The 23655-nt window shown below is 40.9% G+C and overlaps 1 protein-coding gene across 1 annotated transcript; it reads right to left on the bottom strand.

Annotated features, from left to right (window-relative positions):
• Positions 1 to 193: 193 nt before the first annotated feature.
• On the bottom strand, positions 194 to 21212 carry LOC108681199 (hyccin). The gene is made up of 13 exons (XM_018170205.2): positions 21057 to 21212; positions 20528 to 20664; positions 19663 to 19807; positions 18846 to 18971; positions 17656 to 17800; positions 17129 to 17348; positions 16715 to 16876; positions 14095 to 14244; positions 12564 to 12709; positions 12113 to 12220; positions 1646 to 2140; positions 1286 to 1398; positions 194 to 1143 (listed from the first exon to the last, which is right to left on the bottom strand). Exons 1-13 carry the CDS (start codon positions 21156 to 21158, stop codon positions 952 to 954), a joined length of 2241 nt encoding a protein of 746 aa, XP_018025694.1. The 5' UTR covers positions 21159 to 21212; the 3' UTR covers positions 194 to 951.
• Between the last annotated feature and the right edge of the window lie 2443 nt (positions 21213 to 23655).

Raw genomic sequence — 23655 nt, 5'->3', positions numbered from 1 at the left:
GCGCGGCAACGGGCAGCGAATAGCTCATCTTCGCCAGAAGACGAAGTGTCTCTGGGTAATCGAGAAAGAGGAATAACGTCGAGCATACAACTTCCACATAAAATATTTATGACATGCAGATAAAAATTTTCCTCATGCAGATATACGCAAAATTAATACTTTACAGACGCGCTCAAATGAAAACATCATTCAGTGAGGATGTTTAAAACTCTTTGTATAAAACATAGCATAAGTTGCATTACAAAAATTGGAAACAGTCTACTGAGGAAATTTGGTGAACACCTTATGTAACTTTCACAAAGCTTACATGTGTATTTCACACGAATGTGAGTTACACTGTAACTCACATTCGAGCTTACTTAAAAAATATGAAAATAATCGTGGTGAAATGAAATGAAGGACTAATAAGATGATGTTCATTATTGCATAGACGACACGAACAACCTGAAAAATACATTTATCTTTGAACGGAATTGCTGCATGAACTCAAGATATTAACAAGCAGAACCTTAACCACCTTGTACAATTAAAAAAAATTATTACAACAAACACCCGATAAGGCGAATTCATGCACTTGAATTCAATTGAACCGAACTTTGGCGCCACTTGAGATGGAACAAATTTGTTGATAAGTCACACGCAGACGTGGATTAGGTTAGGTCTGAATCATCACCCTTCCAACATATCTAAATCACGCTTCTAATATATCTAAATAAAAATTATAATAAATTTATGTGACCAAATCAAAATTTGACCGTTGGTAAAATTAGAGCCAACTAAGCCACAGGTAAAAACAATATCCTTCAACAGCAGAAACACAAAAAGCCTCCCTAAAAGACACAAAACAACAGTGAACTCGGCCGCCAACGTGAGCGGTCAGAGGCCACTAACGTGTGCGGTTAATGGCTATTAACGTGTGAAGTTATAGTCTCTATTAAAGTTGATATAAACCTAAACAGAACCCAAAGCCTCTCCAGAATCAACGGAGTCGAGCTTGCGATACTCGGACGCCCCGTCGGAGTTGTTGTGTTCCGCGACTCCGGGGGAGGACGAGTAGGAGTCGGAGAGGCTGGCGCTGTCCTGCTGCCTCAGCTGCTGCACCGCGGAGGGCGGGGGCCCGCTGTGCGACAGCTGTGGGGAGCCCTGCACATACCTTAGCATTACATTCCTTGAAGATATTTACAAATGCGTGCCTCCATAGAATTCTTACACTCAATATTGTTAATTTTTTTAAAACACTTCGGGTGCTAGAAAAAATTAAATTGTGTTTGGCAGGGTAGGGCACCTGCGGCTGGTCGTGCAAGGACGCCGAGGACGGCCTGTTGATTATCCTCATCTCGATGAGCTGCTGCAGCTGCTCCTGCTCCTTGTGGTACTTGCTGCTACTTTTGCCCGCCCCTGCAGCACCGAACACTTTACTCAGTTACAGAGAGCGATGAGGACAGGAGTACGGACTACTGCTTGTTTTATTCGAGTAAACTTCCATTCCAACTTCGCTGTCGGCCTTTAATATGACTTGTTGCGCTTTATCTTTGGGTGCAATGGGAGATACAATTAAGGAAGACTATATACGGGCAATACAGAACACAAAACACACAACACTTGCCGTTTTATTTTTCAAACTTATTTACTCTGTAGGGCTCACCTTTGGTAGGCGACGCGTCCTCTGAGCCGCTGCAGTCTGTCGCGTCGCCGCCATCTACGCTGCTCTGAACGCCGCTTCCGCTGCGACTGCCGTTGGTGAAGCCGTTGCTGCGCTCCTTCATCCGGTCTCTTTTACTGTCACTCTTGCGTCCTTCATCCACGTTCTCCTTGTCCTTCTTGTCGCCATTCTTGGTCTTGTCTTTGCGTTTAAGGCCTGGGATGACAATGTTACTCGAGGTGAACTTGGTAGGAGTGAACTTGCTGCTGGACTTCTCCTTGGAGCCTTCACTGTCCCTGTTACTTTCTTTGCGGCCGGAATCTCTGCCTTCCCTCCTCAGAATTCCAGCCAGCTTCGCCCCAGCCCCCAGCGAGGACCCCCCTTCGCCGGGGACGGGCCCGTCCTCCCTACCTTCCCCGTCCGTGTCCTCGCTGATGGACACCAGAACTTTGGGGTCGCCTACCGCGGCGCCCTCCAGCGGCTGCACCGGGATGTCCTCTGCAAAATCATGGCATTGTCAATAATTAATTAATGAATGATTATAATTATAAACTAATCAATTATCGGAGTTAGGGATATATACCTATAGATCAATACATATTACATAGGTTAACGAGATCTTATTCTAGAAAGATGATGGAATTACAACTACGAATCTGCAATCGAGTTTGAGTCTTACGACAATTGGAAGGTTTTTGTTGTCGTGAAGACAACCACGCTTACGGATGATCAATTGCTGTTCAAATTTAATTCAAACACGAGTTTAATTCATAGAAGTTAAATCAAGGCGTTCAGCCAAGACCGTAACAATTTCCATGTTAAAAGCGGATATAAAGCAAGACCAAATAGATATAATGAAAAAAACTCACACGCCGCTCAATCAAACGAGCTCTCAGTTTGCTTGGTTAACGTGATAACATCAGCGCTCATCATTAAGGAAATGTGCAACAAGTCGGTAACGGTGAAGTGATGTGAAAATACGCGGAGAGCAATGCTAGGCTCGAGCAAGGATAGGCGTGAGCGGTGTCAGTTATGAGCAGGGCTAGGCGCCAGCTGTGATAAGGATCGTAGCCGGACATGTGGGCAGACCAAAAGAGCCCAAGTTCGATCTAAAATAGCCCAACAACACTGAGCCCAAAAGAGTGACCGCGTCGCTCGGCCCAAAAGAGCGACTGCAACACTAAAGGCCAGAAAAGAGCGACAGTGACGCTCGGCCCAAAAGAGCGACCGTGATCGCTCGGCCCAAAAGAGCAACGCAACGTTCGGCACAAAAGAGCGACTGAAACATTATAGGCCCAAAAGAGCGACCGCGATGCGTGGCCCAAAAGAGCGACCGCAACACTCGGCCCAAAGGTCGACTGCAACAGTATAGACACAAAAGAGCGACAGCGACGCCCGAAAAAAACCGTGGACCGAGAAACTTGGCCCAAAAAGCGAGAGCGACACAACTGTGATCAGGCAAAGCTGGATGAAGATGCAAAAAAAAAAAACGAGAAAAGAGCAAAGCAGGTATAAAATAGCGTTTCTCGAGTCAAACAACGAGAAAGCCGTATCACGGGAGTTACAAAAAAAAGTATTCAAATTTTGTTGCACTATTAGTAAGAAATGCTGTATATATGGCTCCTGAATTGTAATCACCCAATAGAATGCGCAGCGGTCAGAATGTTATTTCTAACCATTAAATTATTTCATCAATGTCTTAGAATAGTAAGGTTAGTAGTAAATAATTCAATGTAGTAAGTAAGAATAAAGGAAGGTTAGAGTTTTGAGGGAGGTAAGACAACAAAAAAAAACCGAACTGGAAATGACATTATTAGGAGTCACACGTCCCGAATCCTGCACGCTGTGCACGTTAGAGCAAAATAGGGTGCCGAAAGAACTGTATTTGAGAGTCGGTTGCGGAGCATATCCTGGGGAGCCATTCAGAATAATGATAAAGGATCATACGGTGTTCAGATGGCAACACACTTCCTGCACGTAGCACCGATACGCCCTTAGGTCAGGATAAACTGGGTCTGGATGACCCACACATGGGCAAAAAGTGCATAATTATTGTGACAAAGTCTCACTCATTTCTCTGCGTGCTTAAAAGCCCATAAGTTAGGCTCAAGTGGCTGTGCATGGGGACAGGCGCAATGGCCGGTAAAACACAACACAAGTTGTGATCATGCCAAGTAATACAAAAAAAATGAACTTTTAAGTAAACAAGTGCATGCGCAAACAAACATGAGGTGCAATTAAACCAAATAAAACGAAAAAAATTGTAGAAACTCACCTAAGGGTATAGCTCGAGTTGGCCGCAAGTGACCAATAGGAGAGGTGGCCGTATAATACAAGTCAATCTTCAGAGACAATATGCACTAATGCTGAATGAATAATAACAACAATCATTTCAAAAATGTAAGACCCGTTGTGAGTAGCATAAGATGACTGTTTTTTTTAAATCAAGATAAGATGTAGAAAAATCATCCGCGTGCAAAAAGAAGAAAAAATTACTGTTCATAACAAAAGTCATCTCTAAAGCAGACTGACACGGCCTGTGGATTATACGTAACATGCCCTTCTGACTTCAGCGACCTCCGTGTGGTATAACTTGTTGAATTAAATTGGGTTATGAAAATTATCTTTCCGTTAAGCAGAGCAGCTCAATATTATTTTGATCAAGACAAATACGAAGTTAGAGGATAAACTACAGAACGATTTGGAATTCATCACGCGTTTGAAATATAACATGAAACCCGCAAACGTTTTGTTTTGAATTTTGAATAACGAGAGGAACTTGAAAATTTACGCCTGATAAATGAAGATAAATTTTGAAACCCCCACTGCAACAAAGACAGGCTTTGGCCACTAACCGGCGTCAGAATATCAATGCACAGACTAAATATTTATAATAAATTCTAAAGAAATTTCTTGGTAACTGCAGCAGGTCAGACTAATACCTCAACATGCATTTAGGTAAGAAATAGTCTGCCGCTCAGTAGGTTCTAATACAGACAAACGGATTCCAAACTTGGATAACAATACTACATATATTGAGGTACCAGGCATCGAATAATTAGAATGATGATCTTAAACCTGAGGAAAGAAATACTCGAGTCTCTATACATGGAATGCAAATCTCATCAGATTATCTCTCAACTGCTGCTAGGGGTATTACATACGTACACTGCAAGGCTACAAATACTTGAGATAAAGAGAAAAACATACCAAAAACACAAGATAAAAATTAAACCATACTAAAACACAATAACCGAGGTTCAACGTAAGTAAATGCAACGAAACTAAACACATTTTTGAGTACAAAAAAAAATTTGTCAGAGTCTATATAGCGAATTCGCTCTGTAAACTGGCATTAGCGCTTAATGCAGCAACATAACAATTGAGTTAAGGAACAAGCCACGCGTACGAGAACGATAACATTCCGTTAACATTTAAAAACTCCAAAATTTTGACCATTAATTAACATTTTTAACGTCAGGATACATATAAACGGACTACACAACAGCGTAAACAGTCAGTAACTCAAATCCCTGAGATTTTACAAGTTCTTCTATACAATTGCGGCAACTCGAGGCGGTCAGACGTGTGGCTGTTGGCCTGATATAATAGTAAGCGACTCTTTATTGAGGATTGCTTAACTACGGATCAAGTCAATGAAAAATATTAAAATAGTTTACCTGCTGAGATTCAAAGACATTTCTAGTACTGCAATTGTCGAGGAACCATACTGATAGCTATGGCTTGTGTCCTATTTTTTTTAATAGACAGTAAAGCTCCGCAAATCATAATTTTAAAAATGTAAGGCAGGGTCCAAATAATACACTATGTCAGGTTTGGCTGACAAGGAACACTAGTAGGCGTAACCAGCGATAAAACACAGAAAAGTTAACTTTATTATTGCTAGTGGCACTCAAATTCTTGGCCGTTGATGAAGTGAGCTGGACTTGCATACTGTAAGCGCCGACACGGTACACAAGTTAAAAAGCGGACGGAGAGCTTTCCCTCAGTTAGCAAGCACGTGAGGGCAAGAGATAAGTATAACGCGCTTATCTTACATCCTCATTTGCCAAGACTAAGGAAACAATTAATTGTACATTGAATTCTGGAATTCGCTCTACAATTTGCAGAAACATGCACAACGGGGGAATCCAACTATTCATTTCTTAGCATTAAATACTCAAGCAATACTACAAAACCATATATAATCTCGCACGAAATCATTAAAAAGAGATTAGACGAACAAGCTCTTAAGCTTGCTTAGGAGCTCTTGGCTCACGCTTGTATCAAACAAGAGAATATTTGTGATGGGTTGGTACGGATCTATGGAGGCCCTATCCACAATAAATGAAGTCATTTAGCCAGCACTTCGGAACTGCCTGATCTATATAAACAGCAAATGTATATACAGCAAATGTTCATTCACTGTATGAATTTGCTCTAGATTTACAATTGTTCTTCTACGTATCTCCTCTTCAGATTCCATCATTACTGCAGCTGACCGGAGCTTCAATTTCATTCAAGAAACACTCCGTCGACTATTATGCATAAGAACTCAGTTACTCCATTGAGTAATATACACGAGTACTTCATTAAGTCTTATACGTTAGCAAACCATCGACTACTATTCACAACTACACCGTTTAGAACTCCATTAACATCATATAAATAAAAAAGATTCTTGTAATTAGCTTCTAATACGAACTGCTATACAAATAATTAATATAGTATAGCTGGTTCGTCAACACAATACATCAAAAGCGACTCTATTCAAACCAGAGTCAATAACAAATTTCAAAAAGTTTTATTGCGCTGAATGTAGTAAATATTTGACAGGACGATCGTCGTGACTGATATTCTACCTCTGACTTACACCAGTATAACACCGATCAATCAATACAATAGCATTCCCACAGACAGTTCGAGTAGTTGTGGTCTTCATCATGAACCTGTTATACTCTAGGCCTATAGATAAAAAAATGTATTTTAGTTCTTTGAGATTATTGATTTTTTCAGCCAACAACTTAGCTTAACACGATTGCTAAGCATCTATTATTGAGTTGTGGTAACAGCGTTTAGGAGTTACATCGCTTCAGAAAATCGGAATTCATTTCAGATAATTGGTTCAATCTGATTAGTGGGAGCGCAACGGTGAGAAGTTTTATTGTTAGCAAATAAGCTTCGTGTAACTCGCGGTTCAGAAACATAGGGACGTTCGAGGACGATGAACGGCCAACTTGAGAACGTGGAAAATAGGTAGCCTAGGGTAGAGATCGGGTGTATGTGGTCATTCTTAACACGTTGACTACGTATTGGTACATATGCGTACCACGAAATGTATTTCTCCAGGACGTAGTGGTACATAATTCAGGTTGCTTAAAATTGGCCAAATCCGAGAACAAAAAAGGCCATAAAAGGCCGATAACTCAAAATATACTAGTTTATTTGTAGGTTCCACTATAAAAATTCCATTCATTTTCTTTTTGCAGTATTTTAAATTTAATTGGGAATTACCCCTATCATAAATTTTAGCCGGCCAACGCAATTGAGAAAAACTAAATCACGGAATTTGTCCGGAAAAAATGACCGTCTGGCAACCCTACTTAAAAAAAGTACAAAAAATGATATAATAGTACAAGATGAAGCAATCGGAGTCAACGTGTTAAATGGCAGAACATAAAGTGTCCCAAAAATACAAATTTTCATGAAAAAAAGACACACAGATAGTACTCGTAATTGAAACTTATGAACTATTTTCTACAAATTTCTGGGCATGGGAAATCCCACACATAATCTCGTGATATACGAAGATGACGCGGGGTGGCGCTTGAAGGTAAACATGCTTTAACATTCAATATCTGTATGGTGAATTTCCTGAAATGCGATACAGGTTTTCAAACATTCATCGTCTGAATGCAGACAATAAATGACCAGGGATATATAACTCAGATCTATATATATATATAAAATAAACGTGTATCGTGCAAATATTTCCGGCGAATGTCCGGAAATGTGCCAACATTAGACTTACCACGTCTGAACACTACTATAATGTCTGACAATGCACCGCATTAGACATGCCACGTCTGAACACTACTATAATGTCTGACAATGCGCCGCATTAGACATGCCACGTCTGAACACTACTATAATGTCTGACAATGCGCCGCATTAGACATGCCACGTCTGAACACTACTATAATGTCTGACAATGCGCCGCATTAGACGTGCCACGTCTGAACACTACTATAATGTCTGACAATGCGCCGCATTAGACGTGCCACGTCTGAACACTACTATAATGTCTGACAATGCGCCGCATTAGACATGCCACGTCTGAACACTACTATGAATGTCTGACAATTCACCGCATTAGACGTGCCACGTTTGTATGTGCGGTGATCTAGCGTCACCGAACACAGCGCTGCGCGGTCGCTCGATTCTGTTCCCCGCAGCGGCAGCTCTTGTCTTGCTGGGACTCGCAGGGGCTGAGGCCGCATACCACGACTCTGACGCCGGCCCACTTTTGGCACGGCTTCGAAACTTTATCATTTCGCTCGCAGCAGCGCTGACGCCGGCAAGCTGAGCCATTCTCAAGCTCAAACTCACGTCTTCTTTCGAACCCAAACCTACAGCAACCCCTGCTGCCGCTGCTGATGCCGCGACGGCCGCGGTAGCACTTCCATCGCCCTGAGGTTTGCATATCATGGGTTCATCGACAGAGTTTCGGTGAAGCTTGAGGATATTTTGCTGAATATCATCCTGTATTAATGTAATGGGATATTCTGAATAGTCATCGTAAAAATCACCAAACTCATTCATCGCAACATGACTTACATCAATGGGCAGGTTTAAGGAAGCTCGCTTAATATACGAGTTTTTCTTTGGCGATGAATGCAACTTGGCAGACAAATTTCTGAGGATGCCAGGGGAGGAAGGACTCGATAAACTTTCACTGGTTGTCGTATTGGAGTCTTTAAGTTTATCTCGCTGAGACTTGTGTCGGATCGCGGTGAAGGGTCTGAAATTCTTAAGAAGAGTACCCTTTTCACCTTGATCAATTCCTCCCTGATTAGGGCTCTTACTGTTATCGTAGGTCATATTAGGCTCAGCGAGATTTGTGGGGTTAACTTCTATATAGAAACGGGCACTCGGGGAGCTCATTGAGTGCACACCAACACCAGAGGGATTTTCTGGCACCCGTTTTTGTTTCGTGAAGTAAGAGAAGTTTACATGAGACTTATCTTCAGTAGCGTTCCAACCTTCTGCTGTAGTGTTAATGTTGTCTTGATAACACAATTCCACGCCATCGAATTTCTGTTCAGGTAAGCGGTGAACCATTGCCACAGCAGCATCGTCAAGTGATACATCACAATTTGCTGTCGTATTATCAGCGGATATTTTATAGCCCGGCACCAGACTGAGTTTCTTTTTGAGAGAACTTAAACCCATTTGAGGGGTAGATCGGGAGCTGTTGGGGGCAGATGCGGAAGTAATATAATCTTGTTTAATATTTTGGATGACTAGAGAAGAGCACACTTCGTTCGCTTGGTCACTATCTAATGTTGGTGCGATGCTCCTGACATCTGCCAGGAGATTTCTCGCGTGCTCGTATTGCCTCTCAGGCTCAGCAACTTCAGCATTCTTCTCACCGAGTTTATTTTTGGTGACATGCAGCTTCCTCAGAAGAGGGGATCGGAAGGATACGCGTGCCACAGCACTGCTAGGACCCGTCCTTGCATCAGGATTGTGTACAGGGCCATGGGCCCGTTCCTGTCCCATGGCAAACCTGATACCGCGCATGTATTTCTTGGCGTCCGAGGACATCGCGGACACGCCGAGCTTCTTGGCAGCGACGACTTTGACACGAGGGTCGGTGCAGCTGAGCTCCTCTGCCTGCATGTAGTGCTCCGGAGTGAAGGGATTATAGGACGTCTGCTCGCTCACAGATAGTAAGTCGTCTGTGTATTTCCACAGAGACATACATTTCAACAAGGGTATTCATGTTGATAGCTTAAATGGAAGATTTGAACAATTTTGTTAACATTACGTTTAGTTTAGATCATTATTATTAAAGATTGACCGCACGCTTTCATAGTGATAAAGATGGAATTAATGAACCAATATGTGTACGCAGAAGTAAAGTGATACATTGATTACCAAGGAATTGATGGCAAAGAAATTATTCCCGTGCGTTGAAACATTTGGTTTAGCGGACACATGAGATTCGTTACAGAAGCATTAGCATAGAGTATGATCATAGAAGAATAGGTCGAGAGTGAAATAATATATTACAAAAAGAGAGAGAGATAGAGGAGCACCATGGAGATCGCTCATCCAACGTCCATGAGAGTAACGGTCATCAATGGAGCAGAGATGGCAGCAGCGGCATGCAGAGAGAAAAAGAATCAGGATTTGGGTTAGAGGATGAACAAAGCTTGCTTGCTAAACCTACTCACTTGTAATGAAACAGGCAATCTATAATGTTTTTGCAACACACCAAGTGCAAGCATAGACAACACACACTATAGACGAGACCACGACATTGAAACTATCTAATACATGGAACTTTCATCTTTAAAGAGAACTGCATACAAAAGCCACACAAGCACTGTACAATAATTACAACAACAACACGCTACACCTTAACTGCTGCCACTATTACTGATAATAGTATACAGGAACTATAATAGTCTGAACTATGAGTGAGCTAGTACAAAATTAGGCATTCTTTCCAAATTTCTGATTTTAAGGAAATTCGGGCACTGCATGGCCTAACTAATTTGCATTCTACGTCAAAAATACCATTAAAATGAATCGCGTGATTATAGGAGTACAACATTCTAAGAAAAATCCCAATGGAAAACCATCAAGTAAAGAGAAACAGGAAGAATAGCCATTAATTTGATCACTGTTAAACAAAAACACAGTATTATATATGTATACGCGTGCAAATATTCTTAAGGTAATACGACATAGACAAAGAAACATTATGAAATGCATCGTTTGCATTCGATGCAATGGCGCATTTTTTCAGGAATTTTAATAAATGAATTGATTTTTCTCAATTCCATTGTTCTGAACCTGAACTCATAAGGGAGATCTCATAGGAACATAGAAGCGTCAAGAACAGTTGTGTTCAGCTAGCGAACAGTACACTATAGACAACTGTACAGGTACAGCACAATAAACGTCTGACAGCAAGCGAGAGCAAAGGTTCAACGAAAAACCCGTCATCGAGCACAAGAACTTATCACACGTAAAACTCTTCACTAACTAATGGAACAAGTCTTACTGGTTGGCAAAGCTTGCTCAAATTGAGGCAGGAGTGGACCAGCGTTCTTAAAACTTAAGAGCTCCACATTTAACTTAAAGAAGTCAGATACCTATGATAAAAAACATGGTGATAATAACGGTACCAGCTTAAGTTGAACCAAAGCAGTGACTCTCGAACCATCCACTAAACAGACCAAGTAAAGATTCTTTGCTTTGGAACAAAATCACATGCAGATAGATTTTAAATAGGCGTTTTTCCGGTCTCCGAGTGGTTGTTGGCCCTATAAAATTCCTTATATCACTTAAGTCCCTTCGAATTTAATGTAGTCTAGATAACGGGCATTTTATTCATAACAAAGCATAACCTAACGGTCATTTATTTAGTACATTTAGGCTGAGTAGCATTTGGAAAATTGCAGAATTCGAACATTAGGCAGATGAGGTAGATTCAAGCGAGTAATGTCCATCCCTCCTGGAGCTACGGAAGCAAATTACAGCAGACACGAGCTCGGCAGTCGCGCCGCGAGGGATCACACTAACCGATGCCTGAACAACGCTACTTGCGGCGCTCAACTACAAATACTTTCAATGCTTACAAATACCAAGCAGGTAAGAGGGAGGCCACTCAAGTTAACTGCTTTATTACCCGCGTTAGAAACAAAAATAACTCAAATTTGCCGGAAGAAATTCAAAGCTCACAAGATTTCCGACCTTACAGAGTCTAAAGAAATATAATGAGTCGACATTCTTCAAAACCCGCTTCTCTGCGATCTTCCAGCAACCACAACAAAGAATTAATGCAATGAAATTAAAACAATACGGCACGAATGGATAAATCCCTGAACGCTCTCAACCGCGACAACTAGCAGAAGTGCGTCATAAGATCCTAGCCACGCCTAGCACAACTAGGAGACCATAAGATCCTAGCCACGCCTAGCAGAACTAGGAGACCATAAGATCCTAGCCATGACAGCACAACTAGGAGACCATAAGATCCTAGCCACGCCTAGCAGAACTAGGAGACCATAAGATCCTAGCCATGACAGCACAACTAGGAGACCATAAGATCCTAGCCATGACAGCAGAACTAGGAGACCATAAGGTCCTAGCCATGACAGCACAACTAGGAGACCATAAGATCCTAGCCACGCCTAGCAGAACTAGGAGACCATAAGGTCCAAACCATGACAGTACCTGGGAGCTTCTTGGTCCTGAAGGAGGCGTTGGTGATGCAGGTCTTGGCGAGGGGCGTGGAGGGCGGCGGGGGCACGTACACCAGGGGCGACGCGTCGCTGCCTTCACCTGCACGAGTACGTACGAACTTGGGGAGTGTCATGTGTGATGTGTGGGGTGAGTGTGATGTGTGGGGTGAGTGTGATGAGAGGTGAGTGTGGTGCGAGTGAGGTGTGTGGGGTTACTTTTTGTATCGCATCAGCGTGACCGGGAACTAGGAAGTCCCGAACTCATCATAAGGTCATAAGGTCATAAGGGTGAGGGTAACGAGTGGTGAGTGCGATGTGTGGGGTGAGTGTGATGTGTGGGGTGAGTGTGATGGGTGGTGAGTGTGATGTGTAAAGCGACCCGTGACACACATGTGGTGACCCGTACATAGAGTGCGTCTCACAAGTGTGATGAGCACACTCACCATTGATGATGTTGTCATGCTTGAGGCTGTGCGTGACAGCATAACAGAGGTGCAGCATGTCAGGCAGCAGGTCGCACTCACAGCGCAGCTGAATGTCTTCGATCGCTTGTATCGCCACGCACACGCATTCGCTCCCACCCGATGACCTACAACACATTATAATAATAACTAAAGTTCATTCGTAATGTGGTTATTTAAAAAGTACCCGGATTATTCGCATATTCCTGAGAGATATAAAAGTATAACAGAACATTTTATTTCGTCGTTCCATTGAAATGATGGCAAAGTAATATGATCGATTTTCCGAGCGCTACTCAACCCAAATAATTCAAAGCAAAAGTATCAACGCCACCCATGACTCCCATGCACACAGCATTATGTATAGAAAGATAACGAGATTGCAGAATAGGTAATTTACAAAAAGCAAACTGAGAGATACTAAGAAGTCACTCAAGAATTATAATACATAGCAGGAAGTAAGTCAGGGTATCGGCAACCAAAAAGTCTTTAAATTAACTACGCTCCTGCGCGGACTAAAATGAAACACATTAAACAAAACTCCTTATACGTCATTATCCTCATTTCTTCCAGACAGGTCGCGAAACAATGTGGCTAGTAATTGTATTGTGGTTAAGTTGAGTATTAACACGTATAAATCTAATACTGTTGATAGTTCATAAGATATTATTACAATATTGCATATTTAGGTAATTCTCTCTTCCAAAATAACGACCATGAAATCAAACTCCTCGGTTTTGCACAAGACATTCAAAATTCCAAATAATAACCATAGTATGTTAGAAAAACTCAGTACCCGGTGAGACAAACACGGAAAGTTGCAAAAAATAATATGTACACAATACAGGAGTTTTTAATCAGCAAATTAACCCTAGCAAGGAGCAAGATGATGCGTGGCATCAACAGCGCTCGCATGCCATTATTTCACATGCAGCAATTCACGAGAACCGCAACGAACCGTAATAATGTTTCACATTAGAAACTTCACAACACTTATTAATTATCAACGTAACAGAGATATATCATATACATATTACGAATTACGAGCCCACTGCTAAGTCATCTCCTTTTCCTCATCACCATAATGCAGACTACCACCACTACGAACGCTTTATAATTCCACACTCATCACTATAGCAAGTACTAGGCACTTTAACAATACAATTACATTATTTATTATGTGAGCAAAATAATACCCAGATTCTTTTCTATAGTAAAACTAAAAGATTCAAGTTAGCTAACAGCTAACATTGTATATAATAAAAGTCTATTTATTTATGTTATATATTAATAATTTCTTAGATAATTTAAAACGTATTACTTACCTACTTCAACGATTGCCTTTTTTCATGACCAAGGCCACGCCAAGACGCTGCGTCATGATTGACATAAAAACGACGCTAGTGACGTTGAAAACAACGTCCAGTGGTCGCTAATAAGCCATCTTGCAGAGAAGAGCTTAGCCATAAATAAGCAACAAAGAGACACGTTGCTTAAGCTTTCTGTACATTACCTGGAGCGTTTGTGATGACGGTGATGATGATGATGGTGGTGATGCAGAGAAGGCAAACTGTTGCTCTTCTTCTTAGCTGTAGGGTTAGGTACAGTACCGTTGCTAGGAGAACTATCTTCGTCGGGAACTTCGCTCTCGCCCAACTTGTGGCTGGCAGCCCCAGCGCGAGGGTTGCGCAACGACGGCGTGAGGACAGCCGAACACAGGGGGCGTCAGGGTAACCACCAGCCATGAACCAGCAGTAGTAGCAGTGGTGGCAGTACCAGCAGTAGCAGCAGTGGTGGCAGTACCAGCAGTGGTGGCAGTACCAGCAGTGGTGGCAGTACCAGCAGTAGGACCAGCAGTGGTGGCAGTACCAGCAGTACCAGCAGTGGTGGCAGTACCAGCATCAAGAGAGGCAGCAGTAAAGAAGCAGGCAAAATGTAAGGCGTGTGTGTAGCCATGAGAGCGGAATGCAAAGGAGACACGAAATGAACGTTAACGCCACGAGCCCCAAATACTTTAGTTACCTCACAAGCTACGAGTCTTTCTCCACTCAAACAATGTACAGCGTGTCTTACAAGAGCGTTCAAAGATTATAAGAATATAGAAGGCACAAAAAACGGCTTACAATCCATACTCGGAACGGAAAATTCTGAATAATTTTTTAGCAGATCACTAAAATTAAAGAAACGAGCAGAAAAAAATTGCAGTCCAGTTTGTATTTGTTGAACAAACACAATTTATATATGTTGAACAAACAGAGCATAAACGCAAATAGCTTTGGCAGGAGTGAAATCGGCAGTGAAAAGCATCAGAAGATTTATCAAACCTCGCGCACGATAAACGAAGATATCCATACATTTCTGGGTGTGGAATTTGTAACTCGCTTGAGAAGCAGCACAAGCAACCAGCCTGAATACCCTTACCTTCGTCAAACAGGAACACCCTTCAAACTTATCACACTTCAAGACAATGGAGCAACCTAACCTAACCTGAAACTATCGTATCAGTCATCAATAATAGTTTAAGACAGCTAGTTTACTTCCGCCAGTATGATTTTTACCTTCCAAACCACTTGACCGATTTCGCTAAAATACTTTTTCTTTTAAACGGTTTTTCTAGTGTCTGAAAAATTATTTTGAGCCTCATGATGGTCGCTGCGCTCGGCCAAACAGCCATTACCGGACCAGACAGCCATTACCGGACCAGACAGCCATTACCGGTAACACAGCCATTACCGGACCAGACAGCCATTACCGGACCAGACAGCCATTACCGGACCAGACAGCCATTACCGGACCAGACAGCCATTACCGGACCAGACAGACATTACCGGACCAGACAGACATTACCGGATCAGACAGCCATTAGCAACAATTAAATAGACAATTTCATAGGGTAGATGACCTACCCCAATATAGCACGCGCACTTAAGAATTTATCGATTGCGTGCACATGTTGGCAACATTGCGCGGATGATGGCATTGCGATGGCAGTTTGAAGAGGACAAAACATCGTGCCGACATGAAGTGCATCCAGAGAAGGAGTTCGTGACAGCAATAAACCAATATATTGTGTACAATGAATCAATTGTGAAAGGAGTTTTACGTAAAATCAAGATGCAATCAAAGGAGCAGGCATGAAGTGATAGATAATAAAGTGTGAACGGAAAAATTATAATTTATTACATCCTCAGTATAAGCAATTTGCAGCCATTTTAAAACTGATCAATGGGATACTAGGCAAATACGAACCAATTCAAAACTTTGTAATTACAAACCACGGGGATACTGTGCAAATACGAAAAATATTGTGGAAATTCTATAAAAACGATACAGCGGAAATACGAAAAAGAGAAATATTGTCTAATATGAAAAAAGAGAGATACTGTGCAAATGCGAAAAAAATATAAATACTGTCCAAATACGAAAAAGGAGAAATACTGTGCAAATACACACCAAGAGAATGTAGTGTAAATAGACTAAATACAAACTTATGATATACTCAACAAATACTACGTACAGAGAAAGGAAGAAATTGCTAATATTGAAAGTTAAAACGCAACGTAAATCAACATGAGGCTATAATAATGGCCATTGACAGAACACATCACTTCACACAACAAACCATACACACAATTGTAGCGAGAAGCTCACGTCAGTCGTTGGTGAGGCAAACCAACACCTCAACGGCATCAGCTCGATGGCTTCTTACTTTACACCATGTGTTTTAATGCCAATTGCAAGTTCGTTTCTTGCACTCAATATTAAGGGAGAGTTAAATTAAGACGTTATGACAATCTATTAGGGCGCCTCAACGGATGTAAAAATAGAGAGAAAATTAATGTGATTCCAGGACAATATTGATGAAATGCACACAGCGCTCAACAAATGGGAAGGAAGGTGTAATAAATAAACTTTGTTCGACTAATATTCAACGATGAGCCCCACTTGATAGTCACAATGATACAATCTTTGTACATAAATGATTCGTAAACAACACAGCAACGAAGACGTGAACTATTATTGAAATTAACAGTTAGAGGTACGTTAGTTAGAGAGGCAGTAGTGTACTGAACACGGCACTGGCAATGAGATATTTGGAGGAGCATTAATTACAGGAACATTAGTGTACTGACACAGCAGCGTAGGCAGCGAGCACGAGCTGCAGGAGGAGGTCAGGGGAGGCAGCGAGGCGAGGTGTGGGCAGCGCAGGGACGGCGCCCGTGTTGCTGGCGCCCTCCGACCAGGACGACCTCTGCTGGTGGGCGCCTGAGCGCGGCAGGCCGTGCGTCACCAGCCTGCGCAAGGGCACGCAGGTTAGGGGAGGCGTGCTTACGCCTAAACGAGACTAGAACCAACAACATCAACAGCGGCATGCGCAACAGCCAGACGTAACATGACAGCGCAACACGCCTGTACCTGCAGCAACACGCCTGTACCTGCAGCAACACGCCTGTACCTGCAGCAACACGCCTGTACCTGCAGCAACACGCCTGTACCAGCAGCAACACGCCTGTACCTGCAGCAACACGCCTGTACCTGCAGCACACCTGGATGTGTATCTGCAGAGTTGCAGAAGCGCAGTTCGGTGCAGACAGGAGACGGTGGCGTTGAAGGCAGCCATGACAGAAGACAGGACGACGGGACGGGTAGCTGCTGTCATGCTAGACAGGTGCTGACTGCTGCTGTTGTTAACAGTGCTGTTCTTCCTGTTGATGCTGCTGTTGGCCCCACCACCGCTGCTATTGCTGTTGCTGCTCATGCTGCCTTCTGCGATTACGGCAAACATTAAGTCATTCATACGCGACTAAATCGCGGAACATTATAGCGGATCAGCATAAAAAATATAACTCAGTACTCACTGCAGTGAGTGACAGAGAGCACATTTTCTCGTCGACGAAAACGTGGTCACGGACGGACAAACGGACATGGCGAGCACAATAGTGCATTTTTTCTACAAATGAGAAAATGCGCTAAAAAGATAATACAAATGAGTAGAGTGAAAAAGATAATACGAATGTTAATACAAGTCCCCAGGGAGTAGTAGTACTAGTAGGGAGTAGTAGGGGGATCAGACCTCTGATGGCAACGGAGTGTGCAGGCGGAGGAGCAACGCCAGGCAGAGGCAGGGTGGCAGGTGGCAGGGGCGGCAGACGTTCCTCTGAGCGCTCGTACCGAACTAGCGAGTCCGCGCTGAATGACGCGGGGCCCAGCGATGCCGGCTGCGAGAGGATGGATATTACGTGTTATATTAGATGTCTCACCAAACACGCCATAATATTAGCCTGTGTTTTCATTAAATTATATATTAAATAGTTACTAGGTTGTGCACGTAATATTCAGAAGATCAACTATGGCTGTGTTTCTGGCTAACCCACTGAGGCTGTGGGTTGATTTTATTCATAATAAGTTATATAATATTGTGTTTTGATACTTATAATGGGATAGCTCAGAATGCTGAGGGACCGAATGAGTCTACAAGTTGTGAGACGATGAACTAAGTTTTTCACTTTAGGTTGAATGATGATTCGTTTGTGAACGGCAAAAAAAATGTAATTTTATAAAGTCTATTTGCCCCTTTACCTAAAACGTGACGTTGTTAAATGATTACACTAGCATGAATTTCCAACTATTGATGTTAGTTCTTCACTTGAGTGCATTGGACGAGTACTAGGCATGCAGGAGACGAGGCGTTGAGACACCTGTTTTATGTACCTGACGCCTAAGGTACATATGTATTTTTCGTACGAGTTCTGCGGTTATTGCTTCCGCTTGGTATATATGGTGGTGGAATGGAGAAAGTTTTGTTGGAACATTCCTCAACAAAGTAAGAGCCAGATGTAGAAAATAAATATGAGATGACAAATGAATACCTACAAGCTATGACATCATAAGTTTTGTGCATCTCAAACATAGCACTTATGCTATGGCCCCAAATAATCTGTTAGAAAGGCCTAAATGAAGTGAAAATGGTGGTAAATTTTCTTCAAATGAAAATAATGAGTGGCTCTAAATGAAGCTGGAAATTCTTATAGAATAGTTGCCCCTGAATATAACTTACGATCCGTATGGATACAACGCTCATTTGTAAGCTCATATGAAACTGGTAAGTCTGTACGCAAGTCATGGTAAATGCTGCGTAACAAGACACATCACTGATGCTGTACGCAAGTCATGGTAAATGCTGCGTAACAAGACACATCACTGCTGCTGTACGCACGTCATGGTAAATGCTGCGTAACAAGACATCACTGCTGTTGTACGCACGTCATGGTAAATGCTGTGGCGTGCGAGTGTAGGCAGTCTGGAGTGAGGTAGCCTGAACTGGCCGAGCTCGTTGAGCACCTCGCAGTTGTAGAGCGCCAGCAGCACCAGCTCCACGCTCGACACCATCTTTCAAGCACCAAATATATCGTGTTTCTTTAATCAAAATTGTCAATATTTTAAATATTTCTTACAGATATATGGAAAGAATAGAGTTTCTTCAATAAACATTGTCAAGATGATAAACTTGATTAAGTTTAATAGGTTGATCTAGTGATAAATAATTAGCATAGAACTGTAGAACATAGGGAAGATTTCAAGCTACGATGTTAGTCAGAAATAAGAGGCTTTGCTATGCAAAAAACATTTAGTACAACTGCAAAGAGAAGTGAAATGATCTGATATCCTTTCAATATTGAATATTATTCGTCCGCACAAGATATGAGGACCACCAATAATGTACATTATCACAATATTTAGGACTATCACAATTAAAGCTGATACATGTATACATCTTGCCATATTGAAGAACCATTGCCCAATAAAACTTTCTTAAAACAAAAAATTTTGTTCAGAATTATAGATTAGCTTGTAGTAAAATATTGCCGATAAAGACATGACAATTTGCAGACAGTAAATGCAACTTTGAGAATTATGAGCCTGAACCAAGCTACCATAAAGCAATGCCAAGTCTGTTGTATACGGTACTTATCAAATACAAAATAAATATCAACTTCTACTTCCATCATTAGAATGTGCTAATCATTGCATCTGCTAGTAATTTTTAGTAGTAAGTAGTAAAAAGAAAAATTTCACTCACTTTTGCATCGCCAGTTGAGAGTGAAAGAAGATCTATGTATATAAGAGAGGGCGAGAACTGCAACGCAAAGAGCCTGAGTTTGCTGAGGTGGCAGCGGGAGAGCAGGAACAGTTGCCGCAGCACCTGGTCCAGCAGCTCGCAGTACCTCACACACACACGACAAATTAATATCATTCACTTAATTTAATCAATTGATAATGTCATTTAATAATTTTTTTTGCTCAGGTACAGACAGCTCTCTGAACTAGCAGACTATGCTGTAACCGTACTGCTCGGGTGCAGACAGCCCTCTGAACTAGCAGACTATGCTGCAACTGTACTGCTCAGGTGCAGACAGCCCACTGAACTAGCAGACTATGCTGCAACTGTACTGCTCAGGTACAGCCCTCTGAACTAGATCATTCGGGTTGACAGTGGGCAATCCACTAGCTACTGCTTAGGATTGACGATGATCATGATCATCGTGCTCACGATGCTACCACTGGTCACGACCAGCCGATGTGGCACAGCTCAAAGGTCCTAACGCAAAGTAAATAGCGTGATCACCCAATGCGTGCTACTTTGTACATAGAAGTGATCCAGACAGTGATACATTTAAAATCTTACAGGTGAATAATCAAAAGCCATAAGATTTGCCAGTGACAGTTTTTTGTCATTCACAGTGTCACAAAAAGTTCCACAAAACTGTCTTCACTTCCCATACTGGAAGAAACCCTGTATTGCAAAAATTCCAAGATAAATTAAAATACATTTATTTGTCTTAAGTGACCATAGTGAGCATATGTCTGAAAGATACACCTACCTATATCTCTTGGCAGAGCATATGCAATAAATAAGTTGAACAACATATCCTATAGGTATGTACTTGTTCCTTTCTTCCAGTAGAGCAAAGATGGCAGTGAGGAGCTTCTCGCACTGAGTGTCACACACGGCCAGCAGCTGCTGTGCCTGCTGCTCAGTCAGACCGCCTGTCTCCGCCAATGAGGGCAGCACTGAAGGAGCCTGTCAACAATAAATATTATAACATACTATTTATTTTCATCCATATCTATATAATATTTTCACCATAATTTTCAATTCATGAAACTTGCAAAAGGCAAAATTATGTCAGCTGACTTGATTGATTGATAAGTAAATATTTTGAGAGATAATTATACAGAATTTAGAATTATATATAATTCCCAGTCTTGTACAAATGCAGCACTAGGAAACAGATTTGGTTATTTCACAATAGTAGGATTTTATTTATAATACATCATGATATTCACCATTTTGACAATCGAAGGAAAATTCCTACCTGTATCAAAACAGATGAAATCTATTCTTGGAAGTCTCAATAACTAGAAGAGCATGATCAATGCATGAAAGGATATGACATGAATATGTACACTTACCTGCAAGTGCACAACAGTGCCTGCAGTGTCATTGCCAGATGGATAAGCCTCCCCACAGTCCAGCAGCCAATCCTCCAAAGTGTCCAAGAAGCCTTCCATCATTCATAGCACTCCCTACTATATATATTTCAATACTTATCATACATAACACATGTCTGAAAATTAAGTCAGCAGAAAATTAGCAAATAATTGCAAGAATTTCTGGTAGCTCAACACATTGATTGCCATGAATTTGTATAGAAATCTTTTTAAATGTATCTTATTTAACTATATTATACGTATGTTAACAATATATAAATAAATTCTAGTGTATTGTTAAAATCAAAGCAACAAAATTAATTGAATCATTTTAATAACACAATGTGTGAAATTATTTATATATTTAAAAATTTGTATCTACAAAAACATTCTATGGCAAGGAAAATTGCTGGTTGTCATAACAGAAGAATATAAGATACATAAATACAAAAATGATACTTCTGCCTGATTTTCCAGTTTAGTCAGGGACTCAGCTACCTCAAGCCCTTCAAAGTTTGCAAACAAAGTGCTCCAATCTTGGTGATTTTAAATTACTCAGCCACTTCAAGCTCTTAAATTTTTTCAAACACAAACTTATGAACAAATAAGAGGAAAAACATTGCCTAAATATTTCTACGTTAATCTGGCCTTGAGTTAGGCACTAAGGCCCCTAACCCTGACTTTCCCAAGTTATTCTGGTAAGTTTTGTCCTGTTATCACAATGCAACAAATAATATCCTTAGAATTTATGAATAATATGTGTTTCATTGTGGAATTGAGAACAGGAAATAAATAAACAAGTGTTCATATTATATTGGATCTAAAATTCTGTAACTAAAATTGTTATTCATTTTTGGCTAATATTTTAGAACTTATCAATTTAGAACTTATCAATTTTCCTGCTTATGAATGAAATCTGCTGCTTCCAGAGTAATAAATATTTTATAGGTTGACAATCTAAAACATAGGACATTGACAATCCAAAAGAAAATGCGCTAGTGCATCCAGTGGGTACATTGATCAGTGTTGCTCATTTTGAATCTATATAGATAAGACTTGATGCCGGCCTGCCCAATTCTGGGTCTTGTGGCTGTACACTCAAACCCGCAGGACTTTAAGCAGAGCTAAAGCACAACCTGGGTTGTCAATGTCAAGAGGTCACTCATAAACATACCCTTCTGAGTGTGAGTGACAGTTGCCTTTCAAGTCATCGTCCAGTGCTTGCAAAACTTCTTGCTTACAATATTGAGTGTCTCCTCTTCACTCAAGATGCTCACAGCAGAAAAGAGATTTTGATGACCAATATTAGCTGCCTGGTCTGCAACCTCATTTCCTTTTACCCCAGAGTGTCCTCACACCCATTGGAGTATGGTGGAGGCTTGCCTTTTGTGGACAATATCTTGAATTTTGTAGACATTTTGTGCTGTAATGTATACATGTTATACATCACTGCACTTTATTTATATAATTTTTTTACCGCATTTCTTTAATTATTTACTCCTATTATTTATTTCATTCATCACTTTCTTCCTTATTATTTTATTATAAAAAAAATTCTTTACTATTTTTTTCTTTACTACTATTTACTACTATTTTTTTCTTTTTCTGTTTTCTTTACTATTTGTATTTGTGTGTGTGTTCTCTGTTATCAGAGAGATTTTCAAATTTTCAGAGCTGTAAAACTGCTAGGTACCAGTTAAACCCAGTTTAGACAAGGGGCTTTACGGACTAGTTTTCAGTGCTCCTATAAGAATAAACAAGAAAGAAAATAATATACTGATACTGGTATCCTGTTTGAGTGGGCCGCTGTGCATGGTTGATTTCATTGTGGCATTCTATCCTTTTATGTACAATTGTTTCCAAAAGTTTGCCAATGCATGGCAGCAAAGTTATGGGTCTGTAAGATTTGACATGGCTTGGAACTTTGCCTTGCTTCAATATTAGAAAGGATCAATATTCAGTTATGAAAAGGGCTTCATGGTGGAAGCAAATGATGGAATTTTTCTCAAGTTTCGCTTCTGAATGCAAAACAAAAGTATTTTCTGGTCACATTATGCAAAATAACTAAAAGGTTTGAATCCAGTCTTATTAGCATAGAAGATAACTTGGCACTTTGATGCAGCAGCATGTATCCCAATTTAACAAGGGACCAATTCTTCTTCTTCGCTAACTTCTGACATCATTAAAAAAACTCTCTGCTTTGCCACTTTGAAAGATTCAGAGCCTCAGTGGTCGATTTCTCAATATAGGGTATTTTTAAATAAAATAATCAAGTTAATTATATTATACTGAAGGCTTGATATAGTATAAAACATACTATATATTACAATTAAGCATATATAACTAAGTTGGCACCTTGAATGGTAAACAGATGGTAAATACTTCTTATTACATTTTATTAAGCTACAATATTCACATATGGTGGCACAATCAAATTGATAACAATGCACATTTAAATTGCACAATAAGCGATTGACCAATCAATGACTAATTTACAAATAAATATAAAATTATATCAGTAATTATAAGTGACTATTGAGATTCAATTTTCTGGAAATAAAGAAAAAATTAGCATATTGCA

This window comes from Hyalella azteca, unplaced genomic scaffold (assembly GCF_000764305.2).
Source record: "Hyalella azteca isolate HAZT.00-mixed unplaced genomic scaffold, Hazt_2.0.2 contig11811, whole genome shotgun sequence".
NCBI classification, from domain to species: domain Eukaryota; kingdom Metazoa; phylum Arthropoda; class Malacostraca; order Amphipoda; family Hyalellidae; genus Hyalella; species Hyalella azteca.
This window is presented reverse-complemented; position numbering and strand designations above follow the sequence as displayed.

Coding starts and splice junctions, on each gene's coding strand:
- LOC108681199 (XM_018170205.2), bottom strand. CDS start 21,158: ATGATGGAAGGCTTCTTGGACACTTTGGAGGATTGGCTGCTGGACTGT. Junction 17,349..17,655: donor ACACTCCGTTGCCATCAGAG/GTCTGATCCCCC, acceptor CCGTAATCGCAG/AAGGCAGCATGAGCAGCAAC. Junction 16,877..17,128: donor CTCTGCAGATACACATCCAG/GTGTGCTGCAGG, acceptor GCCCTTGCGCAG/GCTGGTGACGCACGGCCTGC.